The sequence below is a fragment of the Schistocerca nitens genome, chromosome 12 (assembly GCF_023898315.1).
Source record: "Schistocerca nitens isolate TAMUIC-IGC-003100 chromosome 12, iqSchNite1.1, whole genome shotgun sequence".
Lineage (NCBI taxonomy): Eukaryota > Metazoa > Arthropoda > Insecta > Orthoptera > Acrididae > Schistocerca > Schistocerca nitens.
The window spans coordinates 110,686,448-110,709,987 of record NC_064625.1 but is presented as its reverse complement, the minus strand read 5'-3'; the positions used below and the strand labels follow the sequence as shown (position 1 = coordinate 110,709,987).

The window sequence follows — 23,540 nt, the reverse complement described above, 5'->3', positions numbered from 1 at the left end:
GGCCTTCCTTGAAACATGCTTAAGTTTGCTTCTTTCAAAGTTTCCTTGTGGCTTTAAAAATGTAATTACAACAGCTCGGCTCCACCATCTGTGTGTGCAGAGGATGACGGAGAGCTGTCACCCAAATCCTCAAGTCAGTAGGTATAATACTATGGAAACAATGTTCTGGCGCATAATAAGGTGCGTAAGTAGATTCAGAAATTTAAAAATTACTGATTAAGTCTTAATATTGGAGGGAGGCTGCATAGTAAAATGAGTTATGTATGGAACACCTGTTCTTTTTCACAATATATTTAAAAAAGAAAATGCATATAAATTATTGATTTGTCCTTGTAAAGTATTTGACTTGGTGTGACAAAAAAATAAAGAAAGATGATACACACATATATGTAACATACAGTTAGTTTATTTTTGTATTTATAATAAAAAAGACACTGATTTATCTCACTCTTTTAGAAGTTTACAGCACTCTGAATGAAACACTAAAAAATAGTTTTTAATTATAAAAACATTAATGACAACTTTCTTTTTCCAAAATTATTGCAGTGTTTCATTCTTCAGGTATAAACAATTAGGGAACCCACACATCACTCATTTGGCACTCAACATACTCACAAACATAACTCTGCATTTTTCATTCAAAAAACAAAAAGGATGAGTATTCAGGTTTCTCCATCAGTTAAACAACATTTTCAAACTCTCCCCAAAACAATGAACAGCAAGATATTTACACAGGAAGCTGCTCTGCTTTTATTTAACAAAAGCTGTATTGAAATATACAAATATATAAATTATTTAAAACATCTAATATAGTTATTTACAAGCATGTGTTCACCTCTGTTTTGAAGGAAATAATGAATAGTATGTGGCACGTACTAATATGTCATCATACTGAGAACTGCTATAGGGTAAGATAATTAAGTTATGTACTGCTATTGTGGTGACAGTTCAAGACCTTACATTCAGGAAACAAGGCTTCTCTTTCATAATCTGATAGTCAACTATAATAGTAAAAATAAACGTCACAACCATAAATGAGAAGCAACACACTTCTTAAGTGAAATTTTTAAGATACGTTCATCTTGTGTGTGTTACAAACACTGAAGATGGTAGTGTCTAAGTTACATTTGATGAGCACAACATATCTGACAGTTTATAATCATCCCATTAGACAAGTGATGCACAGTTACGTTGTTGTCATTTAATTCCTTGGGTGTAGAGCCTTAAAAAAAATAAGTCATATGCACAGCAGTCACAAAATAATTCTATCACCAGTTTTTCTGCTGTTGTGTATTTTGATATGGCTTTTATGTAGATGCTAGCAGTGTTCTATATTTGATAAAAATGACCTCAGGAATCTAAGAAGCTATCTTGTTTCTTAGCAGGCGGCAAACTACCCCAAGAACATGCAGTGGCAGATTAAAGGAAGTCCTGAAAGCATGATGACACTTTAGTCTTACGAAATCTACTGTGACTATGGCACAGTACAACGTATTTAAAATAAATGTCTACATAAAACTGCTCCTTCAGTGGGCACACAGAGAGCTTGAACATAATGTTGTTCAAATTATGGATATACATTTAGTTACTCCAAGTTAACATAACAGTATTCAGTCCTTCACTATATTAAATACGATAACACACTTATTATGTCCCTGAAATGCAGCCTGTAACAGTCACATTCTTTTCACAATTTCCTTCGTTTCAAGTCGACACACAATGGCTCCGTTTGGAAGTGTCGGATCTTCACTCTCGAAAGCCTCGCAGTGCAAGTGATGTAACAACCTTCTGCAGTTGCACTGAAGGCTTCTCTCACAGTGAGTCAAAATTTGAAATGTCACTTCCCTGCAAGCAATTAAAACATATTTCTTGAGTACCTCAATGAGAATTTTTATCACAAGAGTTTTATCCCTGATGTTATATTCTAAAAGTTAATGAAAGGAGGACTAGTAAAAATGAATAGTGAAATCCAAAAACAGGGCACCATTACCATTTTGAATTAAATACCAGTAAGGTACAAATATTCTAAATTAAAAGTAACCTTCCATTTTCTTATCTAGTTACATTTCTGTCTGCCAGAAGGTTTAAGACAGTCTGCTGGACGTAAAATGATACAGTGCGTTATACCTGAGTTAGTGATAAAGCTTGGAGGCACTGTACACTGTAGTAGGGAACACTCCCAAAGACCACAGACTGTTTGCACTGCTTAATGTGTACAGTTTCATAATGTAATGTAGTATTTTATTATATTCTTGGGAGATTCTACACATAGCTCAGACATTCCCCTCATCCAGAAGAAGAAGAAGACGACGACGTCAACAGACCGCTAAGCTGAATCTGGGGTAAGTGCCAGAGCACATTTTGGATAACTAAGCCAGAAAAATAGCATTTTAGAGGAAGTTTCGAATTAAACTACTATAGCACCACATTTAAGATATATTTTTTTATGGTATAAAATGTTATTGTTGAACTTAAGATTTAATAAATTTAAATATAAAAAAAAAGAACGAATCATTACAGTACTCAAAATGATTTATTAATATCAACAACCTGACACCTGCAAAAATGCGTTTAGTGCTTCTCTGACATTTGCACTACACAATAAAATTGATAATGCTGGACACGGACACACCCATTTCTGCAAAATTTCTCAGCTGCTGAACTCTTACAATCTTGCCCTATTTTCTTTGGATTAATTTTGACAGAAAATGTGCTAATGATGATGGTGCACTGTGTACAATTATGTGCCTTCTGCTAGAGAGCCTGATGTCATATACAATATTCAGCAACCTGGCTCGCTTTTCTGTTTCGGCCGCTCAGTCGGCATCAAATGCTGGGTGATCTGAAGAGGGAGTGAACTTACCCTGTCCGGTGTGTACAAGTGCGACTGTGGCATCACAAAAGTAGAGCCGATGTCCCTCTCTGCCATTGTGTGCCCCTCCTGTCAACATAAGGCAATCAAAATAGTAATATTCCACATACTATTACCTTGTAACCATTAAGACTTCCAATTTTATACAGATGCTAAAACAAAGACAGCCATGCAAACTTAATTTAGAACCCATAACCTTTCACCAGACTACGTTAATAAATTTGTTCACATATGGTTTTGTGACAGACAACTACATCATATGCAGACTTCGAGGCTATGCTCAGTGTTATCTACTAATATATTCAGATTGGTACCACATCAATGATTATTAACAAAATTACTGTTAAATCAGGTACTGAACAAAATTTCTTATAAGATTAAGGATTTGTGATAGGCATGACACAGAAAACTATCTTGTATGGAGAGTCAGTATTGAAAGAAATAGAATAACTTCAGGCATGTCCCAAGGGAGTCTGTTGGGACCATTGTTGGTGATAATATAACAGTGGCTCGGCTGATAATAGTAATAGTAATCTCAGACTTTTTCAGGTGATGTCATTATCTGTAATGAAGTAATATTTGAAAAAAGTCACACAGATATCCAGTCAGATCTTTTTAACATTTCAGAGTGGTAAAATGTCGACAACTTGCTTTAATTGTTTAGATATGTACAGTTGTGCACTTCACAAAGCACAGAAATTAAAATCCTATGTCTAAAATATAAACAAGTCACAACCGGAATCAGCTGACTTGTACAAATACGTATATGGGTTTGACAAAAATATTGAAACACCATGAGACATGCGTGTTTGAATGTAAATGCATATACTCTGCAGTGTCCTCAATATGTAGCAAGTGACAGTCGTGTTCAGAAAAGTGTTCCATGTAGTTGTGAGTGCATTGTGTCAGAGTTAAGTGAATTCAGATGTGGGAAAATTGTTGGTACTCATATGGTGGGTGCTCCATAACTATGGTAGCTACAAGTCTTGGGTGTTTCAGGAGGCACTATATTGAAGTTTTATAATGCGTGCAGGGAAATTGTGTAAACAACATCCTTTAAGTCACAAGTGAACATGACAGATTGTCACTGAAGAGGATCGTAATGAAAAATAAGATGACGACAGCTGCAAAACTCACTGCAGAACCGAATATCTCATGTGCGAACCTTGTCACCACCAGGACAAGATGAAGGGAGCTCTCCAGAAGCAAGGAATGTCAGGGTGAGGTGCAATTCGAAAACCACAAATAAGTGATGAAAATGTCACTAAAAGGGACATACGGTGCCGATACCATAAAACCTGGACTGTGGACCAACGTAAGAATGTCATTTTGTTGGACGAGTCTCGTTTCACGCTGTTTCCAACTTCCAGCTGAATTTACGTCTCGAGACTGAAACACGATGGGGGTTTTGTGATGATTTGGGCAACCATACTGGGGTATTCTATTGGTGCCATGGCTACTTTGCAAAGTTACATTATTGCCAAGGATTATGATAACATTTTGGCTGATCCACTGTTTGTTTCCCAATGGTGATGCTGTGTTCCAAGATGACAGGGCTCCTGTTTACACAATCTGCATCATCCAGGAGTGGTTTTGTGAGCACAAGGGTGGACTGCCCCATCTCCAGTGGCTGTCACAGTCTACAGATCTCAATATTTGTGGCTTACATTGGAGAGAAGGATATGTGATCACTATCCACCTCCAATCATTGTTACCTAAACTTGCCACTATTTTGTAGGAAGAATGGTGTAAGATTCCGCTTAAAACCATACAGGACTTGTATTTATGCATTCAGAGAAGACTGTAAGCTGTTTTGAATGTCAAGTGTTACCCTAAAATGTATTAGGCACGGTAATGTGTTGTGTATGTGGTGTTTCCATATCCCCGTCCACCTGCTGTAAGTGTAACAATTTGTAGGTATTTGAAATCCAATGACGACATAGGCTCAGTCGTAGTAAAGTAGATGTCATACTTCAGTTCATTGGCAGCGTACTGGAAAAATGCTGCCAGTCTACAAAAAAGCCTTCTTACAAAATGCTTGTGTGTTCTGTGATGAAGGGCAGCACAAATGGTGACAGATGTGGTTGATGGAATGGAAGACCCTTGAACACAAATGAGAATTATCCTGCTAGAAAATTTTCAAGAACCAGTATTAAGTGAAGAATTGTTTCAGTGCAGGAGTCCTGTTACAAATATGTCTGAAAAGGCTGCACACAGAATCACATTTTGGTGCTCAGGTCCCATTTGAGCTAGGAACAGGAGGGGAAAGTCTTTTGTTTATCCTAGGCCAGCAGCGTTTTGTACAGCCATTCGAACATCTGTCTTACTGTAGCTATGTAGCAGATTTGAAAGACAAACTGGAGCTGGCACCCAGGCAAATTATGTGAATCAATTAATTCCTTTTGCAAAAGATGTTAACTGGGCTGCAATTAATACTCAAGCTAATGACACCATTTGTAAGTGCACTATTCAGATTTTATGTGCAGAAACAGCCACCCTTAAATAACTCCAGACTGGAGTGAGACTGATGGTCAAATTTGGTCCACAGGTTTATCAGACCTTGATTGAAGACTACTTTTAACAGTCTAGAAAAAAGAACTTGTTTCATTTGGATTTTATGTGTAAAAAACAAATTTTTCTTGATGGTTTTCGAAGTGCACCACTTCTATACTTTAAACTTCTATGAATCAGTTCAAACTTTGCACAGAGGTGATAAATAGTTAAAGTCAAAACAAAATTTGTTTCATCCAATTATCTTTATTCATTGTTGAAATATGATAGTTTAAAGTTGAGGTGCATGTAGCACGTAAAATTAGATCTTATCTGAAGTCAATGTACAAATATTGTTTAGTGGAAAAAAAGTAAATAAAAATGCATTCTTGCAATAAAATTGGAAAGTTTGCTTTCAAAAATCTACCTCCATTCAGATTTTGCACGCAAAAAAGGTTTCTTTCATGTGCCTTTTCTATGTTTCAAGCTTGTGCTAATCTGGTAGGACTTTCTAAGAAGGTAGGCAAATACAAGTAATTAATGCTCATCCTGTTGTTTTCAGAAAGCTTTATTTGTTGTATGCTACAGGCAACATGGTTCAAAGGACAATAAAAACCCCATACTACAGGATGGTTTGTTGCCCGAGTCAACCAATATCTGCACCAGTTGCCAAGCTATGGCGGTCTACTGTCAAAATTATTGTAGAATAAAAGTTGTGAACCAGAATGAAAAATGCTCGTATTGTAGCACAAAAAAGGTGAACCTGGGCATCTTAGGGATGTGGAAGAAGGGAGCTAGCTTTCCAGCTAACCTAACAGCTTCAGCAACATTTAAATCAAGACATCTTGACATGTAAGCACTTTTTTCAGCTCAGTGGGCTTTCTTAGACCCGCACCTTATTTCGTGTGTGGTGATGAGTGAAAGAGTGTGGTGTGGATACATGTATAATACAGGGTATCCCAGAGTGGGGATGCATGCATTTAAATTTTAGTGACATGTTGTGTCATATTGCACGACAAGACAAAAGCCACATTGGATGACATGATAGCATGTGTCATGTTGCATTACTTGACATGATGCATTGTATTACATGACATGGCTACTGACACTAACAAGTAAAAAAATGTGAATATGTCAGGACGTTTTGCTTTAAATGTCTTTGAAGCTCCCATATAAGTTAGAAAGCTAGTTCCCTTCTTTTATATCCCTTCTTCTACCCATGACTCTTTTGTGCTACAATAGGAGGATTTATCATTTTGGGCCAGAAATATTCTTCATCCGCCTTTGTATCATCCCCTTAGCAACTGCTAAGGCAGCATTACACTAATTACAACTCATACAGAGGAATTGAAGCAGTCATTCTTCTCACACTTAATACATGTCTGGAATCGGAAGAAATCCTAATGTGTACCTTCTGCCATGCACTTTACAGTGATCTGCAGAATATGCATTTAGATATAGAATAGCAGCAGCTCTGTGACTGTATCTTCCAGCACACTTCAGTGGATGATCAGGCTGTGGGCACTCACCAGAAAAGTCTTTAAGCTGGTGAAGATATTCTTTGCAGATCTAAGGACTTCAAAAAGTGCAGATAACATCAAATCCTATGACAACTGAAGTTAGTTGCTTTCATTTTACCAATAGAATGGCCAATGTCCACCTAATGTCACCTCTAATGGTCAAGTCCTCCACCAACAAGACTCCCCGAAACATTTTGGAGTAACTCTCCACAGAAACGTATCCTACAAAAAACATGCAAAAAATGCTGCAGTAAAGCTGAGACAGTGAAAATAACATTGCACAGAAGCTGAGTGATACTTCACGGGTCACAAGAGCTACAACACTATAATTTTCTTCCATAGGTCATCTAATCTGGTAATTCCTAATTCCCCTGTACTGTACTCCAGTGTGGCTTAACAGTTCACATGTGAGAAAAGTAAAAATTGAGCTAAAAGCAGCAATGAGGACAATAAAAGGTTGCAGCACATCTGCTCCTCTTCACTATTTACCACCTGTAAGCCACATTGTGCCACCAGGTCTTTAAAGACAGGATTCCCCTCTCAAAGAATAGAAAATGTGAATTGAAATTCCCCAGCAGCTGAAGTGCCTGCACTTAGAATAAGCTGATTAAAATCCAGGCAGAAATGCTGTAAGCAGTGGATTTAAGCATGAAAAGGAATTGGCTGGAAATGAGGACTAGCATTGCCATGAGGAATGTCAAACCCACGTAAGACCTGGTATGAGGTACGAGACTAGATGGCACCAAGTTAGTGAAACATGCTTAGAGACAATTAAGAGAATCCCTACAGGCCACACCGTATGTGTGAAAAGCCCCCACTGATGGAGACAGGCTCTCTTCTCAGTGTTAGTGTGGCAGTGAACATCAAACACGTTGTAACAACATCAGATGCATTCACAGTTACAAATACAAACAACCGTCAGCTATACAATGAAATGACGACAATGACAATTTGTGCCAGACTGGGACTCGAACCTCGATTTCCTGCTGTATGTGAGTGGTCGCCTTAACTGCTTTGGCTATCCATGCATGACTCAGGGCCAGACAGGAATTACATATAATGTGTGTACCAGTACAGGCTGTGGTGCAGGAATGATGACATCTGTCCGTGAGTCGTGCATGAGCCAAAGCAGTTACGGCAACTGCTCGCATAAAGTGGGCAATCCAGGTTAGAGTCCCAGTCCACAAATCTCGATTGTCATCATTCCCTTAAACAGCTGATGGTTATTTTTATTTGCAAATGTGAATACATTTCATGTATTTCATAATGGCTGTAATTGCTGCATTGGCCGTTCTGTGCATGCATGTCTCAAGAAACATTGCATCGCTCTTCTTAACTACACAGGCAGTGCAATATTGTATCAGATTGTAAAAAGTTGTAGCAGATAAGCGACCCTGGAAATTTAGAATATTTCTTTGAAGTGACAGAGATAGCCTTTAAATTGATTAGAAACTTGGATATTAATCTGTAGATTTAGTGTTTTAGTTTTATGTATTTTGTGGAGTTCATGTGTGTTAGCTACACTTCAGTATATTGGTATATGGTAAATAAATAACTGTGATAATATTTATATACAGGGTTATTACAAATGATTGAAGTGATTTCACAGCTCTACAATAACTTTATTATTTGAGATATTTTCACAATGCTTTGCACACACATACAAAAACTCAAAAAGTTTTTTTAGGCATTCACAAATGTTTGATATGTGCCCCTTTAGTGATTCGGCAGACATCAAGCCGATAATCAAATTCCTCCCACACTCGGCGCAGCATGTCCCCATCAATGAGTTCGAAAGCATCGTTGATGCGAGCTCGCAGTTCTGGCACGTTTCTTGGTAGAGGAGGTTTAAACACTGAATCTTTCACATAACCCCACAGAAAGAAATCACATGGGGTTAAGTCGGGAGAGCGTGGAGGCCATGACATGAATTGCTTATCATGATCTCCACCACAACTGATCCATCAGTTTTCCAATCTCCTGTTTAAGAAATGCCAAACATCATGATGGAAGTGCAGTGGAGCACCATCCTGTTGAAAGATGAAGTCGGCGCTGTCGGTCTCCAGTTGTGGCATGAGCCAATTTTCCAGCATGTCCAGATACACGTGTCCTGTAATGTTTTTTTGCAGAAGAAAAAGGGGCCATAAACTTTAAACCGTGAGATTGCACAAAACACATTAACTTTTGGTGAATTGCGAATTTGCTGCACGAATGCATGAGGATTCTCTACCGCCCAGATTCGCACATTGTGTCTGTTCACTTCACCATTAAGAAAAAATGTTGCTTCATCACTGAAAACAAGTTTCGCACTGAACGCATCCTCTTCCATGAGCTGTTGCAACCGCGCCGAAAATTCAAAGCGTTTGACTTTGTCATCGGGTGTCAGGGATTGTAGCAATTGTAAACAGTAAGGCTTCTGCTTTAGCCTTTTCCGTAAGATTTTCCAAACAGTCGGCTGTGGTATGTTTAGCTCCCTGCTTGCTTTATTCGTCGACTTCCGCGGGCTACGCGTGAAACTTGCCTGCACGCGTTCAACCGTTTCTTCACTCACTGCAGGCCGACCCATTGATTTCCCCTTACATAGGCATCCAGAAGCTTTAAACTGTGCATACCATCACCGAATGGAGTTAGCAGTTGGTGGATATTTGTTTAACTTCGTCCTGAAGTGTCGTTTCACTGTTATGACTGACTGATGTCAGTGCATTTCAAGCACGACATACGCTTTCTCGGCTCCTGTCGCCATTTTGTCTCACTGTGTTCTCGAGCACTCTCGCGGCAGAAACCTGAAGTGCGGCTTCAGCCGAACAAAACTTTGAGTTTTTCTACGTATCGGTAGTGTGTCATGACCATATGTCAATGATTGGAACTACAGTGAATTTATGAAATCACTTCAATCATTTGTAATAGCTATATATATATATATATATATATATAAGATGATGTGACTTACCAAATGAAAGTCCTGGCAGGTCGACAGACACACAAACAAACACAAACATACACACAAAATTCAAGCTTTCGCAACAAACTGTTGCCTCATCAGGAAAGAGGGAAGGAGAGGGAAAGATGAAAGGATGTGGGTTTTAAGGGAGAGGGTAAGGAGTCATTCCAATCCCGGGAGCGGAAAGACTTACCTTAGGGGGAAAAGGACGGGTATACACTCGCGCACACACACACATATCCATCCACACATATACAGACACAAGCAGACACATTTAAAGACAAAGAGTTTGGGCAGAGATGTCAGTCGAGGCAGAAGTGCAGAGGCAAAGATGTTGTTGAATGATGGGTGAGGTGTGAGTGGCGGCAACTTGAAATTAGCGGAGATTGAGGCCTGGTGGATAACGGGAAGAGAGGATATATTGAAGAGCAAGTTCCCATCTCCGGAGTTCAGATAGGTTGGTGTTAGTGGGAAGTATCCAGATAACTCGGACGGTGTAACACTGTGCCAAGATGTGCTGGCCGTGCACCAAGGCATGTTTAGCCACAGCATGATCCTCATTACCAACAAACACTGTCTGCCTGTGTCCATTCATGCGAATGGACAGTTTGTTGCTGGTCATTCCCATATAGAATGCGTCACAGTGTAGGCAGGTCAGTTGGTAGATCACGTGGGTGCTTTCACACGTGGCTCTGCCTTCCCGTTATCCACCAGGCCTCAATCTCCGCTAATTTCAAGTTGCCGCCACTCACACCTCACCCGTCATTCAACAACATCTTTGCCTCTGCACTTCTGCCTCGACTGACATCTCTGCCCAGACTCTTTGTCTTTAAATGTGTCTGCTTGTGTCTGTATATGTGTGGATGGATATGCACACACACACACACACACACACACACACACACACACACACACACACACACACACACACACACAGAGAGAGAGAGAGAGAGAGAGAGAGAGAGAGAGAGAGAGAGAGAGAGAGAGAGAGAGACACACAAACAACACAAAATTCAAGCTTTCGCAACAAACTGTTGCCTCATCAGGAAAGAGGGAAGGAGAGGGAAAGACGAAAGGATGTGGGTTTTAAGGGAGAGGGTAAGGAGTCATTCCAATCCCGGGAGCGGAAAGACTTACCTTATACACAAATATTCCGCACGTCCAGGGCCTCGCTGCGATGGAGCACTTCCTTTCACGCCAATCACCTGCCACCCTACCTAAAACCTCTTTCCTCATTACCTTAGCCAGCTTCATCCTGACCCACAACTTCTTCACTTTTGAAGGCCAGACATACCAACAATTAAAGGGAACAGCCATGGGTACCAGGATGGCCCCTTCGTGGGTCGCTTAGAGGAAGCCTTCTTGGTTACCCAGGCCTGCCAACCCGAAGTTTGGTACAGATTTATTGATGACATCTTCATGATCTGGACTCACAGTGAAGAAGAACTCCAGAATTTCCTCTCCAACCTCAACTCCTTTGGTTCCATCAGATTCACCTGGTCCTACTCCAAATCCCATGATGTTGACCTCCACCTGTCCAATGGCCAGCTTCACACGTCCATCCACATCAAACCCACCAACAAGCAACAGTACCTCCATTACGACAGCTGCCACCCATTCCACATCAAACGGTCCCTTCCCTACAGCCTAGATCTTCGTGGCAAACGAATCTGCTCCAGTCCGGAATCCCTGAAGCATTACACCAACAACCTGACAACAGCTTTCACATCCCGCAACTACCCTCCCGACCTGGTAGAGAAACAAATAACCAGAGCCACTTCCTCATCCTCTCAAACCCAGAACTTCCCACAGAAGAACCACAAAAGTGCCCCACTTGTGACAGGATACTTTCCGGGACTGGATCAGATTCTGAATGTGGCTCTCCAGCAGGGATACGACTTCCTCAAATCCTGCCCTGAAATGAGATCCATCCTTCATGAAATCCTCCCCACTCCACCAAGAGTGTCTTTCCGCCGTCCACCTAACCTTCGTAACCTCTTAGTTCATCCCTATGAAATCCCCAAACCACCTTCCCTACCCTCTGGCTCCTACCCTTGTAACCGCCCCCAGTGTAAAACCTGTCCCATGCACCCTCCCACCACCACCTACTCCAGTCCTGTAACCCGGAAGGTGTACACGATCAAAGGCAGAGCCACGTGTGAAAGCACCCACGTGATCTACCAGCTGACCTGCCTACACTGTGACGCATTCTATGTGGGAATGACCAGCAACAAACTGTCCATTCGCATGAATGGACACAGGCAGACAGTGTTTGTTGGTAATGAGGATCACCCTGTGGCTAAACATGCCTTGGTGCACGGCCAGCACATCTTGGCACAGTGTTACACCGTCCGGGTTATCTGGATACTTCCCACTAACACCAACCTATCCGAACTCCGGAGATGGGAACTTGCTCTTCAATATATCCTCTCTTCCCGTTATCCACCAGGCCTCACTCTCCGCTAATTTCAAGTTGCCGCCACTCACACCTCACCTGTCATTCAACAACATCTTTGCCTCTGCACTTCTGCCTCGACTGACATCTCTGCCCAAACTCTTTGTCTTTAAATATGTCTGCTTGTGTCTGTATATGTGTGGATGGATATGTGTGTGTGTGCGAGTGTATACCCGTCCTTTTCCCCCTAAGGTAAGTCTTTCCGCTCCCGGGATTGGAATGACTCCTTACCCTCTCCCTTAAAACCCACATCCTTTCGTCTTTCCCTCTCCTTCCCTCTTTCCTGATGAGGCAACAGTTTGCTGTGAAAGCTTGAATTTTGTGTGTATGTTTGTGTTTGTTTGTGTGTCTGTCGACCTGCCAGCACTTTCATTTGGTAAGTCACATCATCTATGTTTTTAGATATATTTTTCCTACGTGGAATGTATATATATATATGACACACACACACACACACAAGAAAAAGGCAGTGACAGAAGAATTTAGAGAAAATGGTTTTTTTTTCTTTTGAGGGGGAGGGGGGGGGGGGGGGGGGAGAGTGTGAATCAAAGTATTTTATACAAATTGTAAACAAATTTGAAGACGAAGGTGGGAAGCTATAGCAAATAAGAATAGTAACACTCATGAGAAAGAATCGGTGAACTTAATAACAAAATGTATAGGGGGAAGTGAATGAAAATGAAAGAAAGTTTAAAAGTCTTTGAACAAGCATTTTCCAAAACTGTCAGCAGATGCTGTAGTATAAAGAACAATTGAGATTCCAGGTAGGGTGTCAGAGAGGCATGTGTCAAATACTCACAATATGTTGGCTTCCCAGTTGGTTCAAAAACAATCTGTTCAGCAGCACTTTGTTTTAGATTTGTCTGTTCTTAAGCTTCATTTTTAAAAAGGCGGGCAATAAGTTATGTGTTCTGTGACACTTCTGCTTTGCACAGTAATACTCACATCATTGTTGAGGTTGTTCGACGAGTGTTTTGAGCTGTAATTGCTGTGGAGTGACTTCGTCGGTGGATGTATCGTCGTCTCGTCACAGGATCGAGCTTCAGACACGGTCCTGTATGAGAAATTTCTGTAGCAGATTTCAGGTACTTATAGTATCATTAGAAGCACATGCAAAATATAAACACCAGCGTTAGAAATTGACTTAATGGTATTTATGTCAAGAGGACTATATGACAAAACCTTGCTATTGTAAACATACTAATTTATATTCAGAAATCTTATTTAAATCAGACATCGCTTTCATCTGGATTCTAACTTTCACTTATGAGTAATCAAACACAAATGCTGGGTGTACACAATAAATGTGTTCAATACACTGTAAACAGTAAGTAAATTATTTTCTAAAAGACTGCAAACAACCAACACACACTTTGAATAAGTTATTGCAAAGCAGAATAGTACGGTAACCTTGTTAATACTGGTTTCACAAACAAAATGGTTATTGGCTCACATTTGTCAGAAGATTTCTGTGGTGGTTTTAGGAGAGATGTAATACTGATGTTGAATTGAGTGCTCTAGGTTTCTTTGAATTGTGAAGCTGTTTAGAGGGAAAAACACTTTCATTTTTTAGATGACCTGATTTTTCTGCATCTGGTGATGCGGATCTTGGTAAAATTTTAAAACACATCTTTCCTTCACTCCATCTCAGGCGATTGTCTTAAAACAATGCCATTTCAGAATCTATATTTTGGAAAGCCTCTGCCATTGTCTTTATCAGCTACCTTGCAGGTTTGAATTCCCAATTTTGGTTGCTTCCTTCTTATTACTCTCTGTGATAACCATCAGGTCTTCATTACTAAGGATGAGAGTTCAAAACCTCATACTCAATCTCTCCATCACTATCAGTGAAACTCTTTTCAGTTGCATCATTCATACATTCAGCACTGACATCATTCATGCCAATTTAATTGTATAAATAACCATCTTAATGCTAATCTGTCACCAGAACATCTTAACAGTGAGCTTATCATGTGAGTCACGTTTGTCAGCAAACTTCAGCAAAGTTCAGTGCAGGCTGCACACCTTAAATGTGGCAATAACCCCTGGTCCCTGGAATGCAGTGTGCAATGTGATGTTACATAATTTAACATAACATTAGGGTTTTTGCTTGATTTAATAATGCAAGGTTTGTGGCCAAGAACATTGTCAAATAAGATAATTCCGACAGCAATCTGTTGTTTTCTCACAGCTTGTGTTCAACTGACTGCTCTGTTTCTTGGTAAAAAAAGCCACTGAAAATGGAAAGGTCATCTAATGTGCTTCATTCCACCTCTGCTGAACAAGCAACTTATTTTTATCAAACACTTCCAGTGGCTTCTGACTTAATAGTTGTGACAACATATTATAAACTTAAACTTCTGAAGCATTTCCTCAAAAAAGGAGAGTACATTAATCAGAATTTGTGGTACATTGAAACAACAACAAAATGAGTGCAAAGTTGTTACATGAAAAATGTAATTAAAAGAAGAGAAAAGTTAAAACAGAAGCATACATCATTTTTCTATGTTTATTAGCACTGACTTCTCCTTTTTGATTTTCATCTAACCTACTACTTTGTGCCAATTATGTTGTTATTTTAATGTGACACAGATTCTGATGGAGAACACAATGCAATGCATATAATGAGTTTTAAAATATAATGTCATTAGATTCCTGTATAAACAACGAGCACAACAAAAGTACATACACAAAGGTTTGCCTGTATCACATTTCCGGAAGTTTTAACAAATACTACATCTTGTGCATATAAATGATTTAAAAAAGCCACTCATTCTGTGATACCTCGATGCTGAAAAGATTTCATACACAATATGTACTCTCAGGAAGATGAATAAATTTAAGATTAAGCTTATCTCTTTGGGAATTGTATTCAAACAACTAGAGTCAAAACTATACAAATCCATGTCCATAAATGTTACTGCTCATGAGTGTATAAGTTTCATGGAATTTGGTGGTTGAAATTTACATTCTGAATCATGTCATGTTCTTATCAATAAAATTTTGTGCCACAGTCATTAATTTCATTGTCTTTTTAAAATTCAATTTTTCTTCCTGTGCATACTTACCAGGTCATCCACAGTTCTCTTTTAAGTAAAATCAGTCACTAACTTCAACCACAATGAACATCAACTGACAGTTGCATAAACCAAAACTAGACAGAGAATTACTGACTTTGAGTACTTTTAAGCTGGTTCTCCACCAGCAAGAAGGGAACTACAGGAAACAGTACAAAGGAAAAGAATGAGTATAGTTTAAGGTGTACTGTGTCAGAATAGAAATAAACATCAATACAAGCAATGTTCAGTTACAGAATCATACACAGGAGAAGCTGCACAAAAGGTTTTATGACAGATAAGACTCTAAGAACAACCCTTCCAGGTTATTTTACTCTTGTTTCATCAGTTGGTAAGTGGACGTTTCTCTTCCATCTCACATACTGTTACTCCTCAGATAAATCTTAGTGATATGGAGTCAACCAGTTTACATTCACATCACACATTCATTTGTAAATATGTCTACATGTTGATCATTTACAAATTCTTTTTATTTTTTATATATACAGGAGTGAATTAGTAATTCCTGCCCACCACCTTTTACATATTACCGAAATAGAAAGTCTACTATGGAATAGAAGACTGTTTAAAATGGTGTACAGAAAGCCATGCACTCATTGAACTTTTCAAAACTTCGTTTATATTTTTAAACTGCTGTAATTCCTCAATAATTTCACGGTACATGCAAGATTTTTCTCTAGTTACATCAAATTTTATTATTTATTATGAACTTATTTGTTATTATCTTCACTCTTTTGCTTTGCTTTAAAGACGGAATGAATTAACAATTTAGCAATTTTCGATGTTGTGAAACTTCTTGTCGTCTTCAGTCATCCTCTGTTACTAAATACGAGACTTTTTGGAAGTATCACATTTCACATGAAGAGTAAAATATTTTTATTTGATTGATTTTATGAAGTACTTAAACACTTCAAACTGTACCAGATATTTGCTGATAAGATGTGACTAAAATTACAGGGGGTTTCACAGTACATGTACAGGGTGTTTCAAAAATGACTGGTATATTTGAAACGTCAATAAAAACTAAACGAGCAGCGATAGAAATACACCGTTTGTTGCAATATGCTTGGGACAACAGTACATTTTCAGGCAGACAAACTTTCGAAATTACAGTAGTTACAATTTTCAACAACAGATGGCGCTGCGGTCTGGGAAACTCTATAGTACGATATTTTCCACATATCCACCATGCGTAGCAATAATATGGCGTAGTCTCTGAATGAAATTACCCGAAACCTTTGACAACGTGTCTGGCGGAATGGCTTCACATGCAGATGAGATGTACTGCTTCAGCTGTTCAATTGTTTCTGGATTCTGGCGGTACACCTGGTCTTTCAAGTGTCCCCACAGAAAGAAGTCACAGGGGTTCATGTCTGGCGAATAGGAAGGCCAATCCACGCCACCTCCTGTATGTTTCGGATAGCCCAAAGCAATCACACGATCATCGAAATATTCATTCAGGAAATTAAAGACGTCGGCCGTGCGATGTGGCCGGGCACCATCTTGCATAAACCACGAGGTGTTCGCAGTGTCGTCTAAGGCAGTTTGTACCGCCACAAATTCACGAAGAATGTCCAGATAGCGTGATGCAGTAATCGTTTCGGATCTGAAAAATGGGTCAATGATTCCTTTGGAAGAAATGGCGGCCCAGACCAGTACTTTTTGAGGATGCAGGGACGATGGGACTGCAACATGGGGCTTTTCGGTTCCCCATATGCGCCAGTTCTGTTTATTGACGAAGCCGTCAAGGTAAAAATAAACTTCGTCAGTAAACCAAATGCTGCCCACATGCATATCGCCGTCATCAATCCTGTGCACTATATCGTTAGCGAATGTCTCTCGTGCAGCAATGGTAGCGGCGCTGAGGGGTTGCCGCATTTGAATTTTGTATGGATAGAGGTGTAAACTCTGGCGCATGAGACGATACGTGGACGTTGGCGTCATTTAGACCGCAGCTGCAACACGGCGAACGGAAACCCGAGGCCGCTGTTGGATCACCTGCTGCACTAGCTGCGCGTTGCCCTCTGTGGTTGCCGTACGCGGTCGCCCTACCTTTCCAGCACGTTCATCCGTCACGTTCCCAGTCCGTTGAAATTTTTCAAACAGATCCTTTATTGTATCGCTTTTCGGTCCTTTGGTTACATTAAACCTCCATTGAAAACTTCGTCTTGTTGCAACAACACTGTGTTCTAGGCGGTGGAATTCCAACACCAGAAAAATCCTCTGTTCTAAGGAATAAACCATGTTGTCTACAGCACACTTGCACGTTGTGAACAGCACACGCTTACAGCAGAAAGACGACGTACAGAATGGCGCACCCACAGACTGCGTTGTCTTCTATATCTTTCACATCACTTGCAGCACCATCTGTTGTTGAAAATTGTAACTACTGTAATTTCGAAAGTTTGTCCGCCTGAAAATGTACTGTTGTCCCAAGCATATTGCAACAAATGGTGTATTTCTATCACTGCTCGTTTAGTTTTTATTGCCGTTTCAAATATACCGGTCATTTTTGAAACACCCTGTAGGTACATAGCATAAATTGGAAAGAAACCTTACAGGACTAGTATGTCAGTCATGCAGAGATCCACAGATGCAAAAACTGTACATGCATGCACAAAGCTGTACTGAGAAGCGAGGGAACAGTGTGAGGAAACAGTAACTGTCATTCAGTGAAAAATGATGCATACGTTTCTTACAGCAGAACTCCGTTAAGTAAAAGTTATGAATTGGTCATTTGCTAAACAGGACAGTTAGGTATACTGTTTATTCATTACTGCCTCAGAATAAGTAAATGAAGGAATCTCAAATAGAGTGATAAAACGTCCGGGATGATATGAATAGGAAGTGCCTCTCATGGACATTGCATTTCCAGCACAAATGACCTGTCTAACAATATGCTGTAAATGTTTCCGAAGCCTCCACAGTCACTACCATCCATCACATGCCAGGAATATAGTTCCCACATCTGCTTTCCATCTTTACCAACACTCACTGAACATCTGATAACCGCCTGAAAACTTCCACAATACTGCCGACGGCTGGAACAACAACACTGCATTTTCTTACAGGGATCTGACTACCTTTCACTGTGCCTTTCCACTGCTCCTAATGCCTTATTCTACAAACTACATAATTTCTATAATATCCTTATCTGTCACTATGCCACTTCTGCTCTCAGCACCCACACCTCTACCCAATGGTATATCTTGTGACATAATTATGCACATCTATATTAAATTATGTACATGTCAGTTACCAAATCTTTGTGGTGTCAAAATTTATGTACATCTCACAGTACACAGGTCGTCATGCATAAATATTACAGCTGCCCAACACACGACAACCTGTTTACTGTGGGATCCACACCAATTTTGACATCACAGAGATTTTATAATTGTCACATACATTTTTTGATATAGACGTACATAATATATGCCACTAACAATGGGCTTTATATCTCGATACCAATGTGATAACTAAATATTTTACATACATCTCATGGTGTACAGCAAGATGACTTTTACAAATACTTGCAAGCTGTGAAGCTCCAAACACTCAAGATTTTCATCACAAACTTGACTGCAACCACAGTTCTCCAGTACACTTCTATATCTTCTTCACAAGGTCACACTGATGAGGAATACCTGCCCACTTAACTTTTCTCTTCTATGCCCTTCCAAGAATTGCCTTTAATGACAAGGCACCATCTGCTTGCTACTGACATGCTAACCATAAACGTACAAAAAAGGGATGAAGCTTAAATCTAATGACCGCTGTACTCAAACTGTTATCATTTGCTACCATACAGTGAAGACATGTGAACAATTGGGAGATGTCAGCTGTTATATACATATTTAGAATCTCTTAAATATGTGCACTTGCTTTTCTCTGTATATGGCCTGCCTCCTATGTGCGGAATGAGGAACTTGCTTTCTTAATGACTTTTAATTGTAAAAAGAAATGGGTCAATACCAGAAATCTAAAGTGTTGTACCTCTTTAAAAAAATACATGCATCATTGTTCCCTCAGTTTCTGGTACATCATTTAGTGTTTATCAGAAATTGTTAGAAACCTAGAAGGGTGTTAGAAGAAAGCTTACTGAAGAAATGATGTGAAGACAGAACAGAATAAGATGGACAGGACATGAAGAATGCTTACAGCGTTTCCACAGCAGACCCTGCTTTTACCGACGGCTCCGACATCTCTTCGACGGTGATTTGTACACTGCAAATAATAATTTATTCAAGAAATTTCTGACTACGTTGAGTCATGTTATACTATTATCTAAAATGCCAGAAACTAATATGAAGAGATAGTTCTCTTCCTAATACCTACAAAATGCACATAAGATAATGTCTGTCTTAATAATCCTTTTGTACTTGTACCTGTATATTTAAGACTTTTACTTTGGTTTTAAAAATATTTACTGTTTTCTTTTTTCGTTGATATACCTGCATATTTTTGATAAAATTTTCTCACTGATAAAAATTTTTCAGTCCTCATGAGGAACCAAGGATTCTGATGACTTCAGTTGCTGTTATTGGGGGCACAAAAATGACTGCCAGTCTGTACATAGGTAGATGACAGGTGGCTGACAGTTTTTTTCTGTAGACACAGACACAGAAAGATGCAACAGAGCCCTGTGTGGGAGTATATTTAGTGGGCTAATAGTAATAAGGGCACAATCCTCCATATGACCATTCCTGTCTTTATTTGTTGCTTATTTAGCCTGACAAGATTATGTCCCTAAGGCCCTCTTACATCTGACCAAGAACAATACATGAAAAATATATTACATAACAATCACAATAATAATAATTTGCATTATTATTAAAAATAATAATTTGTAATAATTCCGACAGTTGACTTTTGTCACAAGTTGTCATTCTGTGACCTGTCTCTACATCTTCATACATCTTCCCTGTTCTCTCTACTGCACTGCAGAAACTTCCTATCTTCCAGCTGTGTGTAAAGAATGGCAAAACAGTCCTGATAGTCTGACAGGAATTTAATTTCAGTTGATATTTTGTGTTCTGCCTCAGGAAGTCAACTTTGTAAACCATGAAATATTGCTTGAAAAACTGGTTTTTATGGAAGTAGTATTTTATCACATAGCAGACCCACTTCATACTTAACAAAAATGAAAGACAGCAAATTCTGGTTAATAACTCAATTAAAGGAGCTGAGGACAGTTTTGTCAGTGGAGAAACTGATACAGGTAATAGGTTTCTACAAGGCTTCATCTTAGATTCATTACTGCTCTGATGTTCTGCTTCATGTGCTACAAGCAGAACTGGCCCTCTTTGCATGTGGAATAAGTATTATAATAACTGAAAGTGTATGGTTTTAAAATTATTATTAAGCATTTTTCTTCCACTGCTCACTTCCTTAAGTTTTTGACTACATTATTAACTCAGTTTGATTCATCATTGGGCACAAGAGCAGTCATATTGGAAAAACATGTTGTGGCACTTATTTCAAGAATGTGGAAGATCTGCAGAACAGTGCCACAATAGCATTAATCATGAAGAGAAGATGGTCACACGATCAAAACTAATTGGCTGTGAATAAATATTCATCACAGCAGCTGTAGGTGGTTCCATGCTGCCACTCTATAATTACATCTGTTATCTATCAAAATCTTGTTGAATGTCTCTCAAGCCCAGAAAATGCTGACTAGTAGGGAAAAGGACAACTGTTCAGCATTTCCTTCTCTCATCAGTTAAAACCACTTACTCCCATACTTTATCTTTTATGTTTAATAACAAACTACTGTCTATTTGCTACATGCAACAGAAATCCACATGTAAATATCTATGCTTGGCAAACACTGTACTATTTACAAGTTGTGTATCATGCAAGTAGCCGCCCAAAAGTAAATAAATGAAAAGAAGAAAAATTGAAAGTAAAAGAAAAGAGAAATTCCCTTACATTTGGACCCAATACTAGTGTGTTTCAACATTGAATGATTGTGACAAAACTGAACATGTGTGCCATACATTTTTTTGAGACTAATTAGAGTTAAGTCTAAAATTCTGTGTTGTGAAATAGCTGTAATGAATATTCACAACTGTAATTTCAAGGCAAGAATTATAAAAGAAATTATTTATTTCATGGCACATCTTGAAAGTTTTTACATGTACTTACTGATAATGGAAACCATACATCTACATTTAATTCCATAGATCTAAGAAAACTCTGCTGTCAGTGAAGTGCAAAATTTGAATTGTAAATGAAAATGACATAACACAACCAGTCTGGCTGCAGGTTGGATGGTGGCACATACAAGGACTTAACAACTCAAAAAATCTCTCTCTCTCTCTCTCTCTCTCTCTCTCTCTCTCTCTCTGTGCAAGAAGTGACTGAGAGGCTCCTCAGGCTAATGGGTAAGGGGTGAGATAACTGTGAGACTTGTAGATTGAAGGAGTGGCAAGAAGGGGTGGGGAAGCATTAGGTGGCAAGAGTTGGACAGACAGATGGTGCCCTTTGGTGGCAGCAAAATGAAGTTTGGGTAAGCACAAAACTTGGGGCAGAGACAAGAGGCGTGTGATTACTCTAGGAAAGCTCAGAAGCTAGTACAAATTTGTGATCTGCTAAGTATGTGCTACCAGCCAACCAGCTGCAGGTGAATAACTGCATTTGTACATTTTTAAAGGATTTTCCATTATCAAAAAGTTTAAATTTTAGTGGTCAAAAGGCAAACATTGTTTCAAACTATGTTATCACTTCTCTCTGGAAGTTAGTAGTAACTATACTTGACTCAGTACACTATGTAATAGAGTAAAGGGATATCTAGGAAACATGCAACAGCTGTTGCTGAATTAATACAGTAATTATTTTGCTTACAAATGTTGCCTCACCTGCCACATATGAAGAAAGGTATAAAATAAAAATCTACAGGTTATTGAAGTGTAAGTGGAAGAAGAAAAAACACACTGTACTGTGAAAAAAAATCTGTAAGTGATGTCAATGTGCAGCCGACCTGTCTGTCGTCCTCAGTGTGGAGCCATTGTGGACGACTGCCGACGCCTCCGTGTCGGAATCCGGCTGAGGCTTGCCGACTGTTGCCGATACCTCAAAGCCTGCTGACACGAGGGCTCCGGGCGCTGGAGGTGGAATGTTTCCTGCAAAGAAAGCCAACTGTGTCACGTGTGTCGCACTTTGCACTGCATTTTGTCGACATAGATGTTGACTTGTCAATACCGAGCAATGGTTGTCCCCAATCCCATTAGCAACTGACAGCAATACAGCCAGTAAAACAGCTCATACTTCCTGGAGTGTGGAACCATATTCATTTGAACAATTAAATTTTGAGTGGACATGTGTAAGTAGACAACTTGTTGACAATAAAGGTTAGGTTTTTAGCTGACATTTTTCGTATTGAGACAGCTTTCCTGGAAGTGAAAGTAATTTTAAGTACCAGAAAAATCTTCTTATTACAAGTACTGAAATTAGTTTTTGTTATTTATGCAGCTTACTGAACAGTTAAGATTTTTTTCGTAGCTGGAATTTTACAGGGTTTGATACCATCACCTCTAGTCGCCTAGTACCCCCTGCCAGGTAAGGGCAACCTTTGGTGACCTGTTAGTCTGATTCACATACTTAAGTTTGTGGGACACCTTGTCACATGATGTGAGAGCAGCAATGCCTTAAAACATGAATTTTATAGAGTACATTCATTTTACGTTCACCCCATCTTTAGATGTTTACATTTATTTACCTGTAGTGAAAATTGTTTATTTACTTCTGGCATTTCATAGTAGCTCTCCTAACAACTTCCACTGCAAAATTCTACAATGCCCCGTGTAAAGAAACAATGTTCACGTCATATAAATAAATGTAAACATACGAAGATGGGATGCCAAGTGTCTTGAAATCCCACAGAAAAATTAATGCATTTTCAAGAGTTACAGTGTCCTAATATGTCCACAAAGGCCAAGAATTATTTGGTAATTTTAATATGAGAAACAAAATAGAGCAATGAGATAGGCAATCCCAGTCAACAAGCAATTAGGAGTAACTTTGCTATTTTGGGCCACAAGCAGGTCATTCGAGTTTCTGAAATTTAATATCCGAATATCCACAAACACTATTAACAAGTTTTAAAATATCTGTCCAAAAATACCTTTGATGACTGATCACATAGCCATGTGTTGTTACTGCAACACTAAATAAATTAAGC

At 39.2% G+C, this 23,540-nt stretch overlaps 1 protein-coding gene across 1 annotated transcript in view; it reads right to left on the bottom strand.

Moving 5' to 3' along the window:
* Positions 1-386: 386 nt before the first annotated feature.
* Positions 387-23,540, bottom strand: part of LOC126214938 (uncharacterized) — a 204,651-nt gene continuing 181,497 nt past the window's right edge. Inside the window, exons 38-42 of the mRNA XM_049941576.1 lie at positions 22,341-22,482; positions 19,517-19,582; positions 13,224-13,332; positions 2,864-2,941; positions 387-1,845 (exon numbers count right to left, since the gene is read on the bottom strand). Of these exons, the coding sequence (XP_049797533.1) occupies positions 1,813-1,845; positions 2,864-2,941; positions 13,224-13,332; positions 19,517-19,582; positions 22,341-22,482 (428 nt within the window). The 3' untranslated portion in view covers positions 387-1,812. The remainder of the gene's footprint in view (positions 1,846-2,863; positions 2,942-13,223; positions 13,333-19,516; positions 19,583-22,340; positions 22,483-23,540) is intronic.